We start from the raw sequence: 18241 nt of genomic DNA, 5'->3' as shown, positions 1-18241 counted from the left end.
CACTATAATGCTAATACTGACCATTATGATTCCCCAGGTCATTACGAGTACGCAGATATCAAAACATGTATAGTTCATTTTTTTATTTAAGTGGTGAAAAAAAATTCCAAAATTTGTATGCAATAAAGTTTTTGCGTTTGGCGCCATTTTCCAAGAGCCGTAAACTTTTTTCGGGATCTGGGGCTGGGTGAGGGCTTATTTTTTGTGCCCTGGGCTGACGTTTTTTATGGTACCATTTTGGGGTAGATACGATGTTTTGAGCATCTTTTATTGCAATGTTGCGGCAACCAAAAAAAAATAAAAAATTCTGGAGTTTTGATTTTTTTTTTTCTCATTACACCGTTTACCGTTGTATTAGTTTACTTTAAATTTGAATAGATCAGACATTTCTCAACGTGGAGATACCACATGTGTATTTTTTTATTATTATTTATTTTTAATGGGGCAAAAGGGAGGAGATTTGAACTTGTGTTTTGTTTTTTTTTATATTTAAAACGTTTTACTGTATTTAATAGTCCCCTGAGGAGTCTTAGGTTAAGTGCCCACGTAGCATCTTTGTAGCGTTTTTGCGGCATTTTTACGGCTGCGAAAACGTTTGTAAAACAGTCTGCCATGCAAAGCAATGTGAGTTCGGATATGCTCTGCACATGATGCACTAATTTGCGCGCCGAATTCGCATTGCGTTGCAAAACGCAGCATGACCATTTCTACCGCGATTACGCTGCAAATTCGCTGCTATTGAGGAACATTGAAACGCAGCAAACCTGCAGGTATATGTGGATTTGCTGCGTTTCAATTAAATTCAATGGCTGCGAATTTGCAGCGTAATCGCGGGGCGTGTGGTACCCAGGATGAAGAGGAGACTACAACTCCTCTTTATCCCGGCTACCACGCGGTGAAAAGAGAAATAAAAAAAGTTAAAAATAAACAAAACCTGTATATTCACCTCTCCGGCGGCCCCCGGTCTGCTCTCCGGTCTCCTCCAGTCTGCTCCCGGCCACATCCTCTCTCCTTGCCGTCCCGCAGTGTACGGTCAGGACCTGCGGTGACGTCATTTAGTCACCTGATGGTCACGTGAAAGCCGACGTCGGCGGTCAGGTGATGGTCGCGTGACCGTCAGCTGACTAAATGACGTCACCGCAGGTCCTGACAGTACATCGCAGGACGCCAATGAGAGAGGACGCGGCTGGGAGCAGACCGGAGAGGTGAGTATACAGGTTTTTTTTTTTAACGTTTTAATTATTTTTTTTACTATAGATGCTGCATTTAAAGCATCAGTTGTTCACACATTATAAATCCATGCCGGTTGCATGGATTTATATTGTGTGACCAACTTGTCAAGCACTTTTCCAAGTGATGCTCAAAATCGCTTGGAAAACGCATGTAAAAACGCTTCTCTCTGGCAGAAAAAAAGAATGCAAATCTGCACGTGTTTTTTTCTGCCAGAGAGGCAAAAACGCTCTGCATCAAATCTGCTACGTGGGCACATAGCCTTAAAGCTGCGATCGTCCCATCGCCTGTGCTATATATAGCAGGGCTTCAGCTCTGCTATGTATAGCAAAAATCACAATCTATGAACACCCATTGATGTAAATGTAAAGTACAGCTGGGGCCGGATTCCATTTATTGAGCACCACCCCAGACGTTTCGCACACAGACCGTCCCATGTGAGCCCAGTCATTGCACAGAACTTTTCATTTTATACAGCAGGTTAACAGTCTAAATAAATATATACAGGAAAAGATTCTAATGTGCAATACAAAATGTAAAGTAATTATCTTCCCCCATGACGGGGATCATATTCTATGTCTATGATAGTGACAACCAGACAAATATAGATTTTTATTGAAAAGGAAAATAAAGAATAAAATATTTCTTAACCTATGAACTTATTCTATATATGTACAGATAGATCTTTATTACATGTTCTGTGTAAAGAATATATTTCAGTGTCGAAAATCCCAATTTATAGTCTTATGTGCACATCTAAGATGTGGCCTCGAACTTTAAGTCTAACATCACTAATATGAAGGTATAAAGCGGGGAAAGAAAACTATGAAAATGAGATGTAAAAGGAAAGGTGTCAAGTTCTCAAGTCTTTGGAGTCTTATCTTCTCTTACCATCTTTGTATGGGATCTTCAATGACTAAGTGAAGTTGGTAAACCTCTAGTACTATAGTAGTTTCCATGTTAGGTTACTACCCCTACAATAATAAATATGTCAATACCCCTTAATACTGGAGTCATTTATTGATACCTGCCATGAGGATCTCTAGGCAGGGAGGGCTGGCCAATAACAGGGGACTGACAATTAGGGAGCAGACTTGATCAGTGTTCCTGGAGGTTTAGAAGCAATAACATGCCATCCTAGTTGGTCTTCTTGTCATCTGTAGGTGCATAGGGAGGAGGCCGGTCCTAAGAAAAAAAAAAAAAAAAGAAGTATACATTTTCAGAAAAATACAATAGTGGGAAATATGTAGGGTTAAAGGGAGCCGGTCACCTTCCCCAGGCAACAAGTATTTATGGATCCCTTTATACCCCAACATGGTCCTTTTAGTGTCTTATTAAAGGGAATCTATCATCAGATTTTTGCTCCCCCATCTGAGTGCAGCATGATGTAGGGGCAGAGACACTGATTCCAGTGATGTGTTACTTACAGAGCTGCTTGCTGTAATTTTGACACAATCACTGTTTTCTCTGAATGCTGAGCCTGTATAACCCCGCCCACACCAGCGGCAGAGACCCTGATTCAAGCAATATGTCACTTACTAGGCCGCTTGCTAGCATTTTGATAAAATCACTGGTTTTATCTGCTGCAGACCTAGCAGTTCTCTTGACTGCTGAGCTCTGTATACCCCCGCCCACACCACTGATTGGCAGCTTTCAAGCCTATGAACAGTGTACACAGAAAGCTGCCAATCAGTGATGAGGGTGGGATTATACAGAGCTCACTAACATGGCTGACTACCTGGCAGCAAGTTTACTAGTCCTCCAATGATAAAAATTATGGTTTTATCAATAGAAGTAAGTGGAATCAGGGTTTATCTCTACATTATACTGCTCTCAGATTAGGTGACAAAAACCTGGTGACAGATTCCCTTTAATTTCCGCTTTAGCCCAAAATCAACTTTATAACTACTAATGCAATATGTAACATCCCTGGCGGCGTGCTGGCATGGCTTACCACCTCCCACCATGCAAGACCGCCATCTTACCCATCAGTCCAGGCTGCACACTTTGCTCCAGTACCTGCTGTGTCTCTAGTCTGATTGCTTAGGGCGGCGGTGCGGTTACTGCCTGATTCTTATAGTTACTGTGTGCGCACTCCTAATGCCTCCCCAGCCTATTGCTGTGAGTCACTGGATACTTAACCCCCCTCCACCCAGTAGGGGGTGCCTGAACAACACTTTCTTTCAGTGTGTTCCTTGCAACTGAGTTGCCAGGTCCTGTCCTGTATCTTGTCTGTTTCCGCCACCCTGGGGGCTGAGTTCCCAGGCTCGTTCCTGCATCTTGTTCCTAGTTCAGTTCCGGTCTGAACTGTGTCCTGGCCCGGTACCTGATGTCTCTATGTCCGAACCTTCCCTTTTCCTGCAGTGTCTGAACCTGCACCTAACTCCAACTCGTTGTCTCTGTACTTCTGTTTGTGAGTTTTGTGTTCACTCGCTACTTCATTGTAAGTACCTTGTGTGTATCTGGTTCTGCTTGTCCCGTTTCCCTGCCTCCGTATCTACCTCCTGTGTTCTAACTATCTTCCTGTATTTTCCAGTCTGTTCCATGTGAACAGAGCCCTGTCCTGTCTGCCTGCACCTTCTGCTCTGCTTGTTCACCGCACCTGCGGTTCTGCTCTGTTAGTCCACCGCACCCGCGGCTCTGTTCCTGTATCCCAGTCTGTACTGGTCCCTATCCAGCCTGCGTTCATACCTGCCAGTATCTGCCAGTCTGCATACCAGTCGTGCCTGCCAGTACCCGCCTGTATGCATACCAGCCGTACCTGCCCGTACCCGCCTATCTGCATACCAGCCGTGCCTGTCCGTACCCGCCTGTCTGCATACCAGCCGTGCCTGTCAGTACCCGCCTGTCTGCATACCAGCCGTGCCTGTCAGTACCCGCCTGTCTGCATACCAGCTGTGCCTGCCCGTTCCTGCATTCCCCGGTGTGGGTCAACAGCTGTGACCGGGGTCTGACCTGGAGTAGCACCTGGTCCCTCTGCTCGGTTCCTCCCTGGTTCACGGAGTCGACTGAGCCGCCGTGCGACCTTGGTCGGACCAAGTTGATACTTAGTCACGCCCCTCCAGGCACTCCTCAGTTCATGGTCCAGTGGGATCACTAACCACGCTCACGCCAGTTAGTCCGGGCGTGAGCGTAACACAATACGCTAATTAGTGGGTAACTGGTCAGACAAATCTTCCCACTAATCATGTTATCACACCCCTGAGGACGCGACACGATTTGCAAGATCAGAAACAACAAAGACTCTTTGCCCCCGGACAATGCGCAGTAAGCCAGGTGTATGCACCCCAGCTTCATCACACACTGTACATGCCCAGGGAGGCAGCGGTGACCCAGGACTCAGCCTGCTGTTACCACCGGCTCTGCAAGTCCTGTGGTTGGCTGCATCCTACATCACGCTGCCTCCCTGGGCATGCTAAATGCACCAATGAAGCCGGGATGCGTACACCCTTCTTTGCGCATTGTCAGGGAGGGAGAAATTTGCAAGGAGCTGGTGGTGACAACCCTCTTGCAATGCATGACGCTCCTGCCCACAGAGGTGTGATAACATGATTAGTGGGAGGATTAGTTCACAGAAAACAACACCCCTGTGAATAGTCACCCACTAATTAACATATCACCACCCAAGTAATAAAATTGATTTTAGACGTATGCTAAGCTTACAGGTTCCCTTAGCGAGGCTACAGACCTAAAAGGGTGGTATGAATTAGAAAAAGTGCCACTGTTGTCCATACTTTGGCATTACAACTCTGCCCCATTCCTTCATCCATGCAGTCTGATATACTTTAGGATTTCTGCCGTTATCCTTCATAGATATTGATCAGTTCTGAAGTCACACAGGTGGTGTAGTTACGGGACAGCAAAGAGCATAAGAAGTAGATCAAATGCATGAATGAGAAGTGTACTTCCCTTATACACAGATCAGGTAACACATTAAAACTACTTGCCTAAAAGTTTGTGTAGGTCCCTTTTGACTTCCTTAAATAGCTCTGATCTATCTGTGAAGGCATGTAGTACTCCAGAAGACCTATGAAGGTGTATGTGGTATCTGGCTCTAAGACCTTAGCCGCAGCTCCTTTCTGGCTGGCTATCAGCATTAACTTTTACAGCAAATTGTGCTCCAGTAGCACTTCTATAGGATCCAACAAGGTGGGCTAGTCTTCACTGCCCAGATGCTTCAATAAGCCTTAGTCCATGACTAGTCATCACAATTTGGGATATGAAAGTCACTCCGATGCTTACACTTCCAATTAATTCATGAACTTCATTCAGTTGCTGCTAAATATAACTCCGTGATAGGTGTCACAAGATAATCAATGTCAATGATGTCAACTGTCAGTGGTTTTAACATTAATACTAGAGATGGGAGAATCGATTTGCAGGACTCCGGTCCATCGGCCAGGTCAGTAATCTGTGACCTCTGGACGGGAGGCCTACAAATCACCTTACTTCTAGGCATTTCCAGCTTTTTGTCCCTTGTAAAAGCCCAGACGGCGAAAAGCTCGTTGGGAGATGGCATCGTGTGTGCGTTAGGCTCCAGCATAAGTCGCTATGTTAATTAACTTTTCCTGCTAAATGCACTTGCACTTTAAAATCCATTTACTGTACTCAGTTTTATGCTTATACTCTAGCCACTTGTGCGTGCGCTTATAATCTTGGCTACTTCTAAGGGCCCCGTCACACTAAGCGATGCAGCAGCGATCCCGACAACGATACGACCTGTCAGGGATCGTTGCTGCATCGCTAATACATCGCTGGTGAGCTGTCAAACAGGCAGGCTCACCAGCGATGAGGGGAGCAGCGATATCGTGGAAAGGATCGTTCCACGATGTCCTGCTCCCGTTACCAGCCTGCTGCAAGCAGGAGCAGGCTGGTAACTATGGTAAACATCGCGTTACTAAGTGCGCGTGTGCCCCTAGTAACCCGCTGTTTACCATGGATACCACTCTGCTACGGTGCGCAGGAGCCTCCGCTTACCGTAGCAGAGTGGTATCCATGGTAAACAGCGGGTTACTAAGTGCGCGCGTGCCCCTAGTAACCCGATATTTACCATAGTTACCAGCCAGATCGTTGGTCCCGCTGGTCACACACAGCGATGTGTGCTGGCCAGCGGGAGGCCAACGACCAAAAAATGGTCCAGGACACTTTGCAGCGATCAGCGACCTCACAGCAGGGGCCTGATCGTTGCAAAGTGTCACACACAGCGACATCGCTGGTGAGGTCGCTGGTGAGTCACCAAAACCGTGACTCAGCAGCGATATCGCTATGTGAGACGGGGGCTTTAGATGTGCACTGTCACTTTATTCCCTTACTGAACTTTGCCTTGTAAGAGACCGCACCTCTTTGTATGCAACCCTTTGTGACCACTTATCAGTGATCCAGTAGCTATTATTGACTCTACTTCCATACTTGCCATTGCTTTGTTTACCTTTCAGTGGTTCGCTACATATATTTTTCTATGTATTAATTATACTTCATATCTTCTATTTTGATGTTATTTAACTTATTTAGACTCATATGACTATTATGTGATATTTGCTGTAGCCCACAGCTCCCGCATTTTTTCTACCTGTGGAGTTTTGCCCCTGTTCCCTTATCTTATAGATTACAGGAACACAAAAAGCAAGCTTTAGGCTATGTGCCCAAGATGCAGAAATGCTCCGGATTTTTCCTGAGCGTTTCTGCATCTCCCTGGCAGAAAAAACGCATGCGGATTGTACATGCGGATTGTACATGCGTTTTTCCTGCCAGGAACAAGCGGAAGTGAAGCGTTCTTCACATGCATTTCCGCATGCGGGTTTGTCAAGCGATTTTAGCATCACTTGGAAAGTGCTTGTCAACTTGGTCACACTATATAAATCCATGCAAACGGCATGGATTTATATAGTGTGACCGTAAGAATGTTAAAAAATAAAAAAATAAATCTATACTTACCTTCCGATGGCCCCCGGAGTCTTGCTTCACTCCGTCCTGGCTGCCGGGAGATCGCGGTACACTGAAGGACCTGCCGTCACATGACTAAATGACGTCAGCGCAGGTCCTTTAGCCCACAGCGCGCTGCCGGCAAGTGAAGACAAGGACACCGGGGGCCATTAGAAGGTAAATATCATATTTATTTTTTATTTTATTCTTTTTTTCACAGCTTCTATGGTACCCGGGTCCAGAGGAGAGTCTCCTGTCCTCCACACCCGGGGACCATCCGCACATAGAAACGGGTATTATCTGTGTGTGCAAATGTGCTGACACGGATAATATGCATTTCAATGCAAGTCAATGGCGGCAATTACGCTGAGTGTCCGCAAAATTATTGGAAATGCTGCGTATTTTTCCGCAATGATAATCCGCAGCGGAAAGCACAGCACATGCGGATTATCATTGGGGACCATGGCAGACCTTCTACCATGCGTTTAAGTGTTTCTGCAGCGTTTTTTGCCGCTTTTGAAACGCTTAAAAAACGCATCGTGGGCCTGAATATGATGTGTGGTTAAAAAAATATTTAACAGATGGGTTTAACCACTTTATACAGGAAGATTTGCAACTTAAAATAACTTTTGTGTATTCCCATGCAAATGTTATACAAGTAAATAAGAAATATGTCAAGTACTTACCATGGGCATGTAGACATTGTGAGGGTCTGCGGGGTTGTAATATGCGCTTGATGCAGCTTCTGCAGCTTTACCACCTCCTAAAAAAAATAGTCGGTAAAAAAAAGGGGGGCACAGGTCAATCAAGTTTAACCTATAATCCAGAGGAAGGCAAACACCCCATGAGGACACCAATAGCTCTACATTAGGGGAACCATTCCTTCCCGACTCCACATACAGCAATTACACTAGTTCCCTGGATCAATGTCCCATCACAGAATCTAGTGCCAATAACCTGTAATATTATAAGTTTCACTGCATTCAGACCCTTCCTGAACTTGCTCCGTGAATCGGCATCACTTATTACTGAATACTTACCCTTAGGTTTTGCTACATAGTGTGAGCACAGAACATTACACAGGAAAGTGTTGATGCTCCAGGAAAAAGGAGTAAATGGCAGCAGGGACGATCGGCTGTGTAGATTGCGCACAAGTATTTATGCCCCATCTGGGTCTTGCTTTGCTTTCCTACATATTGGTCTTGTTCTTACCTGGCATGCCTGGCTCTGCCCAAGCTGAGGGAACAGTGGGGGCAGGGGCTCCAGAATACGGTGGACCTGGGTATGGTGGTGGAGGTGCCATGTACATAGGATTTATTTCAGGTGGATACATCCCAGGACCTAGATTACAGGATAAACAGGGATCAATCCAATCTTTTGTAAAATTATGGTAGAGTAATAAAAGGAGAAAGTAAAAAATACTTTTTAAACAAAAGAAAACAATTTTTTTCATACTGAAGCGTAAAGGTCAAATATAACTGGTATGAATATCACTGCAACACACGTAACCTACTAAACACTATAAAAGGGATGCTGTCACATTAAAGGTGTTGTTAGACACGAATACATTTTATTTTTATTTTGAACAGCAAGTGAACAAGGTTTTAAAAACAATAAAGGGAGGCAGCACCCCACAGATCCATCGCAGGCGGCTACGGAAGCAAATTCTGAGGTTTTCATTTTTTTTTGTCCCGTTTCAGTGTTCATTACATGGGATAAATATATTGAGGTTTTATTAGTTCTGAAAATTACACATGCAATCATTTTTTACATTTCGCTATGTACAATTGGGGTTAAGAAGACAACTTCCAGATTTTTTTTTTTGCTCAATAAATATATATATATATATATATATATATATATATATATATATATATACACCGTATATTCCGGCGTATAAGACGACTTTTGAAGACTGAAAAATCTTCTGTCTAGTCTGGGGTCGTCTTATACGCCGGTAATGCTTTTGAACTTTCAGAAATTGACATGCGGGGATACTCTGGGGGTGTTAATAAGCTGCCGTGGCCGTATCCCTGCCATGTCGGAGTTAATATAAGGTGGAGGGAGTTAAAATACGGCGGCGGTAGGTCCAGACAGTCAGCGCTTCTGTGCTGAAACTGACACATCGCTGCGTATTCCCAGCTCCGGACACAGCGCAGGACTTCTGTGCCGACAGCTTTCACTTGTCACAGAAGCGCTGCGCTGTGTCCGGAGCAGGGAAGTTCGCATCGCTTCTGTGACAATATATGAAAAGCCGGCAATTCAGCAGCGGCATAAGCCGGCACCCGACAATTTAGAATAGAAAGAATAGAGCATCACACATAGATTAGATAGATAGAAACATGTCAGTCACATATATATGAAGTACAGTGACAGTATTGCTTACTGTACTTGTCATTTAGTGTAAAGGATTTATTAAAACAGATAATAGTGTTTTCATGCACCGTCTCTTTAAAAAAGCCGGCCGGCAATTCAGCATCTGTACCCGACAATTTAGAACAGAAAGATAGAGCATCACACATAGATTAGATAGATAGAAACATGTCAGTCACATATATATGAAGTACAGTGACAGTGTTGGTTACTGTACTTGTCATCTAGTGTTAAAATAAAGGATTTATTAAAAAAAAAATTGGCGTGAGGTTCCCCTTAATTTTAGTCTCTAGCGGAGGTTAAGCAGACAGCTGGGGCAGATGTTTAAAGCCTGGGAAGGGGGTAATACCCACGGAGCTTCCCAGGCTACTAATATCAGCCCCCAGCTGAATACCTAGCCTTTACTAGCTATTAAAATGGGGGATCCCAAAAAAATGACGTGGGCTCCCCCCTATTTTAGTAGCTAGCAAAGGCTAGGCAGACAGCTGGAGGCTGATATTAATAGCCCAGGAAGGGAGCCATGAATATTGGCCCCCTCCCAGGCTAGAAACACCAGCCGTCAGCCGCCCCAGAAATGGCGCATTCATAGGATGCGCCAATTCTGGCACTTAGCCTCGCTCTTCCACGCTGCCCTGTAGCGGTGGCAGGGGGTAATAGGGCTGGGGTTGATGTCAGCTTATAATGCCAGCTGACATCAAGCCCAGGTTAGTAATGGAGAGGCGTCTATAAGACACCCCCATTACTAACCCCATAGTCAAAGTTAAAAAAAACACAAACACCCAGAATAAAGTCCTTTAATTGAAATAAAGACACAAATCTTTATTGTTCTAAATTAAACCATACTTACCATCACGCCCATTCCAGCTGAAGCCAACGATCTCCTGCAATAAAAGTAAAATAATAAAGCAACCTCATCCTTACCTCTCCATGGTTCCCAGGACGGGTCCAGCTCTGCTACATCGAGATGACAGGCTGGACCGCAGCAGAACGCTGCCATCCAGCCTGTCATCCCGCAGACACTGAGAAGTGCAGGCATGCTTGCGCTCCTCAGTGTCTGACTGTGACGGCATCCAGATGAGCCGACAATGAACTCAGCTCACCTCCTGGACGTCCATCACTGACAGCGTGGGAAACTTCTACTGCGCATGCGGGGAGCAGGAGAATTTTCCCACGCTGTCAGTGACGTGCATGAGGTGAGCCGAGTTCATTGGACATGATCTCGGCTCATCTGGATGCCGTCACAGTCAGACACTGAGGAGCACAAGCATGCCTGCGCTTCTCAGTGTCTGCCGCATGGCAAGCTGAACGGCCATTTTCCGGGGTGGCTGCGGACTGCAATTTGCAGCGGGGGGGGGGCCCAGAAAGCTTGGGTCTCCCTGCGCTGCAGATTCCAGCCCCCAGCTGCCTAGTTGTACCTGGCTGGACACAAAAATAGGGCGAAGCCCCACGTATTTTTTTTTTTAATTATTTCATGAAATAATTAAAAAAAAAAGGGCTTCCCTATATTGTTGTGTCCGGCCAGGTACAAATAGGCAGCTGGTGGTTGGGTGCAGCCCGTTCCTGCCTGCTGTACCTGGCTGGACACAAAAATATGGCGAAGCCCCACGTCAACATTTTTGGCAAAAATTAATTACAAAATTAATAATTTAGGGACTGCATCTTTATTAACCCCTCAATTGTCATTTAGTGTTAAAATAAAGGATTTTTTAAAAAGAAAATTGGCGTGGGATCCACCATCATTATAGTCTCTAGCGGAGGTTAAGCAGACGGCTGGGGCAGATGTTTGAAGTCTGGGAAGAGGGTAATACCCACGGAGCTTCCCAGGCTACTAATATCAGCCCCCAGCTGAATACCTAGCCTTTACTAGCTATTAGAATGGGGGACCCCCCCAAAAAATGACGTGGGGTCCCCCCTATTTTAATATGTTTATGAGTGACAGTTTTCCTGCTATATACCTGCATGTCATAAGAATTTAAATTAAAAAAGGACCATGTTAAATTCAAATCTGTTTTTTTTTAATTTTTACCGGTGTTTGGTATGCGTTGGAAAAGGGGTAGTCTTATACGGTGAATAGATCCTAAACTCTATATTTTAACAGGAAAGTAGGGGGGTCGTCTTATACACCAGGTCGTCTTATACGCCGGAATATACGATTATATATATATATATATATATATATATATATATATATATATATATATATATATATATATATATATATATATATATATATATATATATATATATATATATATATATATATATATATATATATATATATATATATTTTATATTTATTTATTTTTTTTAAATAGTTTTTTTTTTAATTTTTAATTAGTTCTTTTAGAAAACTTGAACCTGTGATCTCTTGATCATCTATGCAAAACGACAGTATTGCAGAATATTGCGAAATAGAGATTCTCCTATGAAGGTCAGCCAGAGGTTGGTCTTAATAGGAAATCTCATATGGCACAAGGCCCCCCACCATCGACTGCAATGTCAACCGACTGACCGCCAACAATCACGTCACGCAGGATGTCGGGGCTGTCAGGAGTGGCAGCCGCTATCATGAGGACTTTTAAATACAACTGTAACGCGTGACATCAGCTTTTATGGGATTTAACTGATGTGACTGATGTGTTCAGAGCCAGCAGCAGTTTGTCTTGGGTGCCCACCATGTAACAGCCAGTGCCAGCGATGCCCAGAGCTCTATACAGGGATTACACAAAACTGGAATAGACTACACTAAATGTGTCCAGCTAAAAGGGTCAGAATACAGAATAACATCGTGAATGCAGTTATTCTCCTTAATCAGAAAGATAACTAGAGGCTTGTTTAGACGGCCTGATAATCAGGAACAATTGTTCCTAGGTAAACTCGTTCCCAATTATCAGCTTGTCTAAATAGGCCGGCAGTCATACGATTAACAAGCAGAACGCTCGTTTGTTGGAACCAATAATTTTTAAGCAATTATTGTCCTCGGGAGCATATTATTGGTGTAAACTGGCGGAGTGCTGCTGATGGAGAGATTACCTCTACAACTGTATTAATGACTATCCGGTGTGCACAGAACGTTCTTGAGATTATTTAAACAACCATGTGGGCTGGCACCTAGCCAATTGGAGGTTGTTTAAAAACTGTGGTTGGCACATGAAAATGTCCCCAACAAATCAAGGTCTGATATCCAGTGACCTACAGCTATCAAGACGATCTGTTACCCAAATGTCTCACCAGGTTGCTGGGAATTACTAATTATTTCCAACTCCAAATTTACAGGTGACTTGAATCAGAAAGAATCAAATACAATACCTCCTATTTTTCATCCTTTTGACAATAAATTACAAGGTGTTAACTATTACCCCGACCAGTGTAAATAAGGCTCCATAAAGTGGTCACCCAGCCAGTATAGAAGCCAAAATAAAGTGTAAAGAAAGTGGAGAGGCGCAGCTAGGTGAGGACCAGATGGAGAGGAGATATCGGTGACAAGGTTACGTGACTATTGGCCATGGAGTTCGGGTAATGAGCTTACAAGGCACATAGAGAAAAGGTTCCCAACTGGTCGTATGATGCATATCGCTATAGTACTCTGATATGGTATTTTCACAATTTTGCTGTTTGATTCTGTTGCTCAGCGAGGCATCTCTTTAACAAAGTCCTGCCTGGGATCCTCTAATCACAGCTGGTGATGGAGAGCTTCCATGCTATGCCAGTCATGGCAGGTCTGCCGATACGTCTGGAGCATGCAATACAAGAATAAATGGTCGGCTACGTGTATGCACAGTCTAACATATCCTAGTGGAGATCAGCTAGAACTTTCTTGCCTAAGCATTTAAGGTGCCACCATCAGACTAAATAAATGGTGCAGAATTCCACATAAATATTTCTCAGGCATATGTAATCCTTTTACTAATACAATATAAGAAACTGTAGCTCATCCTTATCAAGTATAGTCACTTGTCAAACTTTATCAGTATGTCCCAGAAAACCAACAGCATCTAAAATAAATTTGATTGTTGACCGAGCACCTTGGTTCTTTCATTATAAGGCTGTGCCCACGATGCGTTTAAGCGTTTTTGCAGAGGCAATTCCGCTGCAGAAACGCCTAAAAACCGCATGGGAGAAGGCCTGCCATGTTCCCTAATGATAATCAGCATGTGCTGTGCACATGCTGCGGAAATTTCCGCTGCCGGTTATCATTGCGGAAAAAAAAGCAGCACTACCAGTTATTTTGCAGAAGCACTGCGTTTTCGCCGCCATTGACTTGCATTGGAACGCATGGATTACGAATCACTGCATTTGTACATGCGGAATCCACGCGTTTCAATGTGCGGATGGTACCCGGGTGTGGAGGAAAGGAGACTCTCCTCCGGACCCGGGTACCATAGTACCTGTAAAAAAAAAAAAAAAAAAAAAAACACCACGGTTACTTACCGGTAGCCGGTTTTTCCTGAGCCCATGACAGCACACCTGGAGAGAGAGGGATCCGCCCCACCAAGGACAGGAAACCGTCTGAAATAAAAGGGTGGTACCTCTCCCTCGCTTCAGTTGTTTACAGAGCATTGAGAGGACCTCCCAAAGAGGTTAGGCGTGGAATACTGGTCCGGCCTTTCTGGTAGAACCCAGGGATCTGAAACCGTCATTAGTCGGAGCAAGGAGAACCAAGGCCTCTTGGGCCAAAAAGGGGCTATAAGAATTACCCTTGCGCCTTCCTCCCGAATCTTCCTCACCACTACTGGAACCATTACTAACGGGGGAAAGGTATAGGCCTTCCTGAACTTCCAAGGATCTGTAGGGCATCCACGGCATGGGGACTTTCTGCTGGATTTAAGGAACAGAATCCGTCTACCTTCCTGTTTGCTCCAGTGGCGAACAGGTCTATGTCTGGCTGCCCCCATAACTGGACAATCTGTTGGAAGACCTCCGGGTTCAAGCTCCATTCCCCCTGAAAGTCTGCTTTTACATTTTCTACCCCCTTTATGTGAAGGGCACTGAGGGATGGGAGGTGTCGCTCTGCCAGATGAAGGATTCTGTCTGCCACAGCCATCAGAGAGCGTGATCTTGTTCCCCCCTGATGATTCACATAGGCTACTGATGTTCGGTTGTCGGACCCGACCTGGACGTGGTGACCCTGAATATGAGGAAGGAAGCCTATGAGGGATCTCTCTACTGCCCAAAGCTCCTTTATGTTTGAGGATGCCCCCATCTCGTGGTATGTCCAGTGACCCTGTATTGAGAGCTCTGCCAGATGACCCCCCCCCCCCCATCCAGAACTGCTCGCATCGGTCGTAATCACCCGATCGACTGGCCTGGACCACTGTACGCCTGAGGTCAGATTTCCCCTGTCTGTCCACCACGAAAGGGAATCTACAGCTTCTGGGGAGAGAGAGCACTTGCTTTCTAAATGCGTGTTGAAGGACCTCTGCGCTGACAGGACCTCCCACTGAAGAAGTCTCATATGCCCCTGAGCCATTTGACTGCTGGGAGACAGGCCGTCATAGAGCCCAGGAGGGGCACTGCCTCTCTTAGAGACATCACTGGAGATTGCATGGCTTTCAAGACTAAAACGAGCAAATTGCGGACCTTGTCTTCTGGGAGGAAGCAGGCTTGGAGATGAGAGTCTAGGATTAGACCTAGGAAGGTCTGAGTCCTTGAGGGGGTTAGTTTTGACTTTTGGGAATTTACCAATTTACCAACCACCCTAGCTGATGCAACACTGTCGCGACTTCTAGAAGTTGACTGGAGCAGTGGGCTTGTGATTTCCCTACTATTAAGAAATCGTCTAAATAGGGCATGATTACTACGTTCTTGATTCGTAGAAAGGCTGTTACTGCCGCTATTAATTTTGTAAATATTCTTGGGGCTATGGAGAGGCCGAAGGGGTAGGGCAGCAAACTGAAAATGCCTCAGCTCTTCCTGAATGAACAGGGCTACTCTCAGATACTTCTGGTAGTCTGGATGAATTGGCACGTGATAATATGCGTCCTTCAAGTTTATTACTGCCATAAAGCAAATTGTGGTGTAAGAGCTTCACTGCCGAGCCCACTGATTCCATCTTGAAGGTCTGATTTTCTATTAACTGGTTCAGACTCCTGAGGTTGATGATGGTCCTTAGGGACCCGTTGTTTTTTTTTTGTTTTTTTTTATCATGAACAAAGGGGAATAGAATCCCTTCCCTCTGTGGTATCGGCCCTTCGAGAAGGACTCGTTTCCCTACTAGATCTAATATCTCTGCTTCCAGTGTTATCTGTTCTTCCTGGATCTTCCTTTTGGGGGTAACCACAAAGGTCCGACAAGGGATCTGGCTGAACCGTATCTTCAGGCCACCACTTACAATGTTCAAAATCCAGGGGTTTGCTGTAATTGCTTTCCAAGCTGGAAAAAAGTGGAAAAGCCTCCCCCCAACCTTCGGCATGGCGTCATTGGGAGGATCTCTTTGTATTTGAGGACGGTCCCCCAAACATATAGCCCGACTCCTTTTTGGACTTGGTCTCCCATCTTCTCCTGTCTCCTGGAGGGCGACCCCGATTAAATTTCCTCCTCCGAAAACCAAACCTTTTTGAGTCCCCTGAAAATCCTGGGAACCCTTTGTTTTTATCGCCCGCCTTTGCTAAAAGGTCTTCCAACTTTAGGCCAAACAGGAGTCTACCATCACATGGGAGGGAACACAATTTATGCTTCGACTGTAGGTCGCTTGGGCAATCTTTGAGCCACAAGGCCCGTCTGGCAGCATTAGATAGACCTGCTGCTCTAGCCGAAAGCCTGACAGTCTGCTGAAGAGTCCGCCAGGAAGGCCGATGCTGCCTGCATTAGGGGTAGATTTGAAAGGACTCTATCCCTAGAGACCTTTTTATCCTTAAGCTGGTCCTCCAACTGTTGGAGCCACACCATTAGGGATCTTGCCACACAGGTGCCCGCTACAGCTGGCTTCAGGCCTCCTGCTGCAGCTTCCCAAGTATGACGGAGAAAGGAATCAGCCTTTTTATCAAGGGCATCTTTTAGGACGCCCGAGTCCTCCAAGGGCAGGGAAGATTTTTTGGACGACCTGGCTACAGTCCCGTCAACTTTGGGGATCTTATCCCAAGGCTCAGAGTCCTTCTCTTCGAAGGGGTACCTTCTTTTAGAGAAGGAGGGTAAGGTCCCTGATCTTTCTGGTCTCTTCCACTCTCGGTCAATGAGGCCCTGAATTTTAGTGTTTACCGGAAAGGAGCGCCTCTTTCTTTCTCCAAGGCCCGCAAACATAATGTCTTCCCGGGATTTGGATGCTTTCTCCTCCCCAAGACCCATGGTTGATCTGACTGCTCTAACCAGTCTGTCCGTACTCTCAATGGGAAAACAGGGTCTACTGTTATCCGATGAGGAAGAGGATGATGAATCACTCAGCCACAGATCCTCAGACTGGGAGGATCAGATTTGGAGGAGACATCTCTATGGGATCTTTTCTTCCCTCTAAGCAACCCCTTCAGGGACTCCTGAACCTCTGCGTGGACTATAGACTTTAAATTAGATGCGAAATCCAGGGAATTTTCCGCTATAGTTTTAGCAACGCAGTTCGGGCAAAGCGGCTTTTGCCAATCTATGGGGAGGGAAGTTTGGCATAGGGCACACATTCTGTGCTTTTGCTTGGCGCTACTCTTCTTAGGCTCCTATAAAAGGAAGCACATAAGAGACTTCCCATTACTAAAAGGTGACATTCACGAAGATCATTCACCCCTGGAAGTCACAAACGGGTACCGGATTCGGAGGCTGTAGCGGAACCGATGATTCCTTTCTGGTTGGACCAGAGGCGCTTGACACCTTGCTCCTGCAGTTGCCACTGCGATTGCTCGAGCGGCTGTCGGTGTGAGAGGCATCCCTCTGCTTCTTCCGTTGCTGAGGGGGGGGGGGGTTAGCTGCTGCTCTTGGCTATCCTGGTCAGCCATGCTTCAGAAGCGTACCACGCTTTCAGGATAACCCCCTCCTCCTAAAATAGGGCCATCCAGCACCTCCTCCGGTTCATGGGGCCCTTCCCGGGCCAGAGCTCCATCGAAAAAAAACGGCCTGGAACGCTTCACAGGGCGCCATCTGGGATCGGGTGCCGCCTCCTGACGTCATCTGGCACGCCTCTCCCAGAGTGCCTCGCGCTGTGACGTCAGACGCGTCCTACCCGGAAGTCACTGTGCGGCCGGCAAAAGCGGCAGGGGGAGGGCGGCGCAGCGGTCTACGGGAGGACGGAGCCTGCCTCACCGCGTGCGCCCGCTCGGCGCAGAAACCCCAGGGGAAGCTGCGGACGGCGCTTCTGGGATACTGAACCCGGTGCACAGGCCAGTGCCCGCTCTTCCACACCGGGACAGCCCCAGGTAAGTCTTCTTTCTTCCAGACAGGTTCCCCATCAAGGACAGGAAACCAACTGAAGCGAGGGAGAGGTACCGCCCTTTTATTTCAGACGGTTTCCTGTCCTTGGTGGGGCGGATCCCTCTCTCTCCAGGTGTGCTGTCATGGGTGAGGGGAAAAGAATAAAATAAAAAATAAATATAAAACTTACCTTCTGATGGCCCCGGGTGTGCTTGTGTTCGCTTGCCGGCAGATCGCGGTGGACTGAAGCACCTGCGCTGACATCATTTAGTCATGTGACGGCGGGTCCTTCAGTGTACCACGAGCTGCCAGCAGCCAGGACGGATCGAATCAAGACTCCGGGGGCTAATCAGAAGGTAAGTATATATTTATTTTTTTATTTTTT

General features: G+C 45.9%; 1 protein-coding gene across 1 annotated transcript in view; it reads right to left on the bottom strand.

Moving 5' to 3' along the window:
* Nucleotides 1–313: 313 nt before the first annotated feature.
* WBP2NL (WBP2 N-terminal like) overlaps nucleotides 314–18241 on the bottom strand; it is a 35707-nt gene continuing 17779 nt past the window's right edge. The window contains exons 6-8 of the mRNA XM_073644198.1: nucleotides 8365–8493; nucleotides 7839–7915; nucleotides 314–2415 (exon numbers count right to left, since the gene is read on the bottom strand). Coding sequence (XP_073500299.1) covers nucleotides 2368–2415; nucleotides 7839–7915; nucleotides 8365–8493 — 254 coding nt within the window. The 3' untranslated portion in view covers nucleotides 314–2367. The remainder of the gene's footprint in view (nucleotides 2416–7838; nucleotides 7916–8364; nucleotides 8494–18241) is intronic.

Source organism: Phyllobates terribilis, unplaced genomic scaffold (assembly GCF_046119375.1).
Source record: "Phyllobates terribilis strain yellow unplaced genomic scaffold, ASM4611937v1 Scaffold_8__6_contigs__length_399053987, whole genome shotgun sequence".
Classification (NCBI taxonomy): Eukaryota; Metazoa; Chordata; class Amphibia; order Anura; family Dendrobatidae; genus Phyllobates; species Phyllobates terribilis.
The sequence above is the reverse complement of the archived record's forward strand: the minus strand, read 5'-3'. Positions and strand labels throughout refer to the sequence as shown.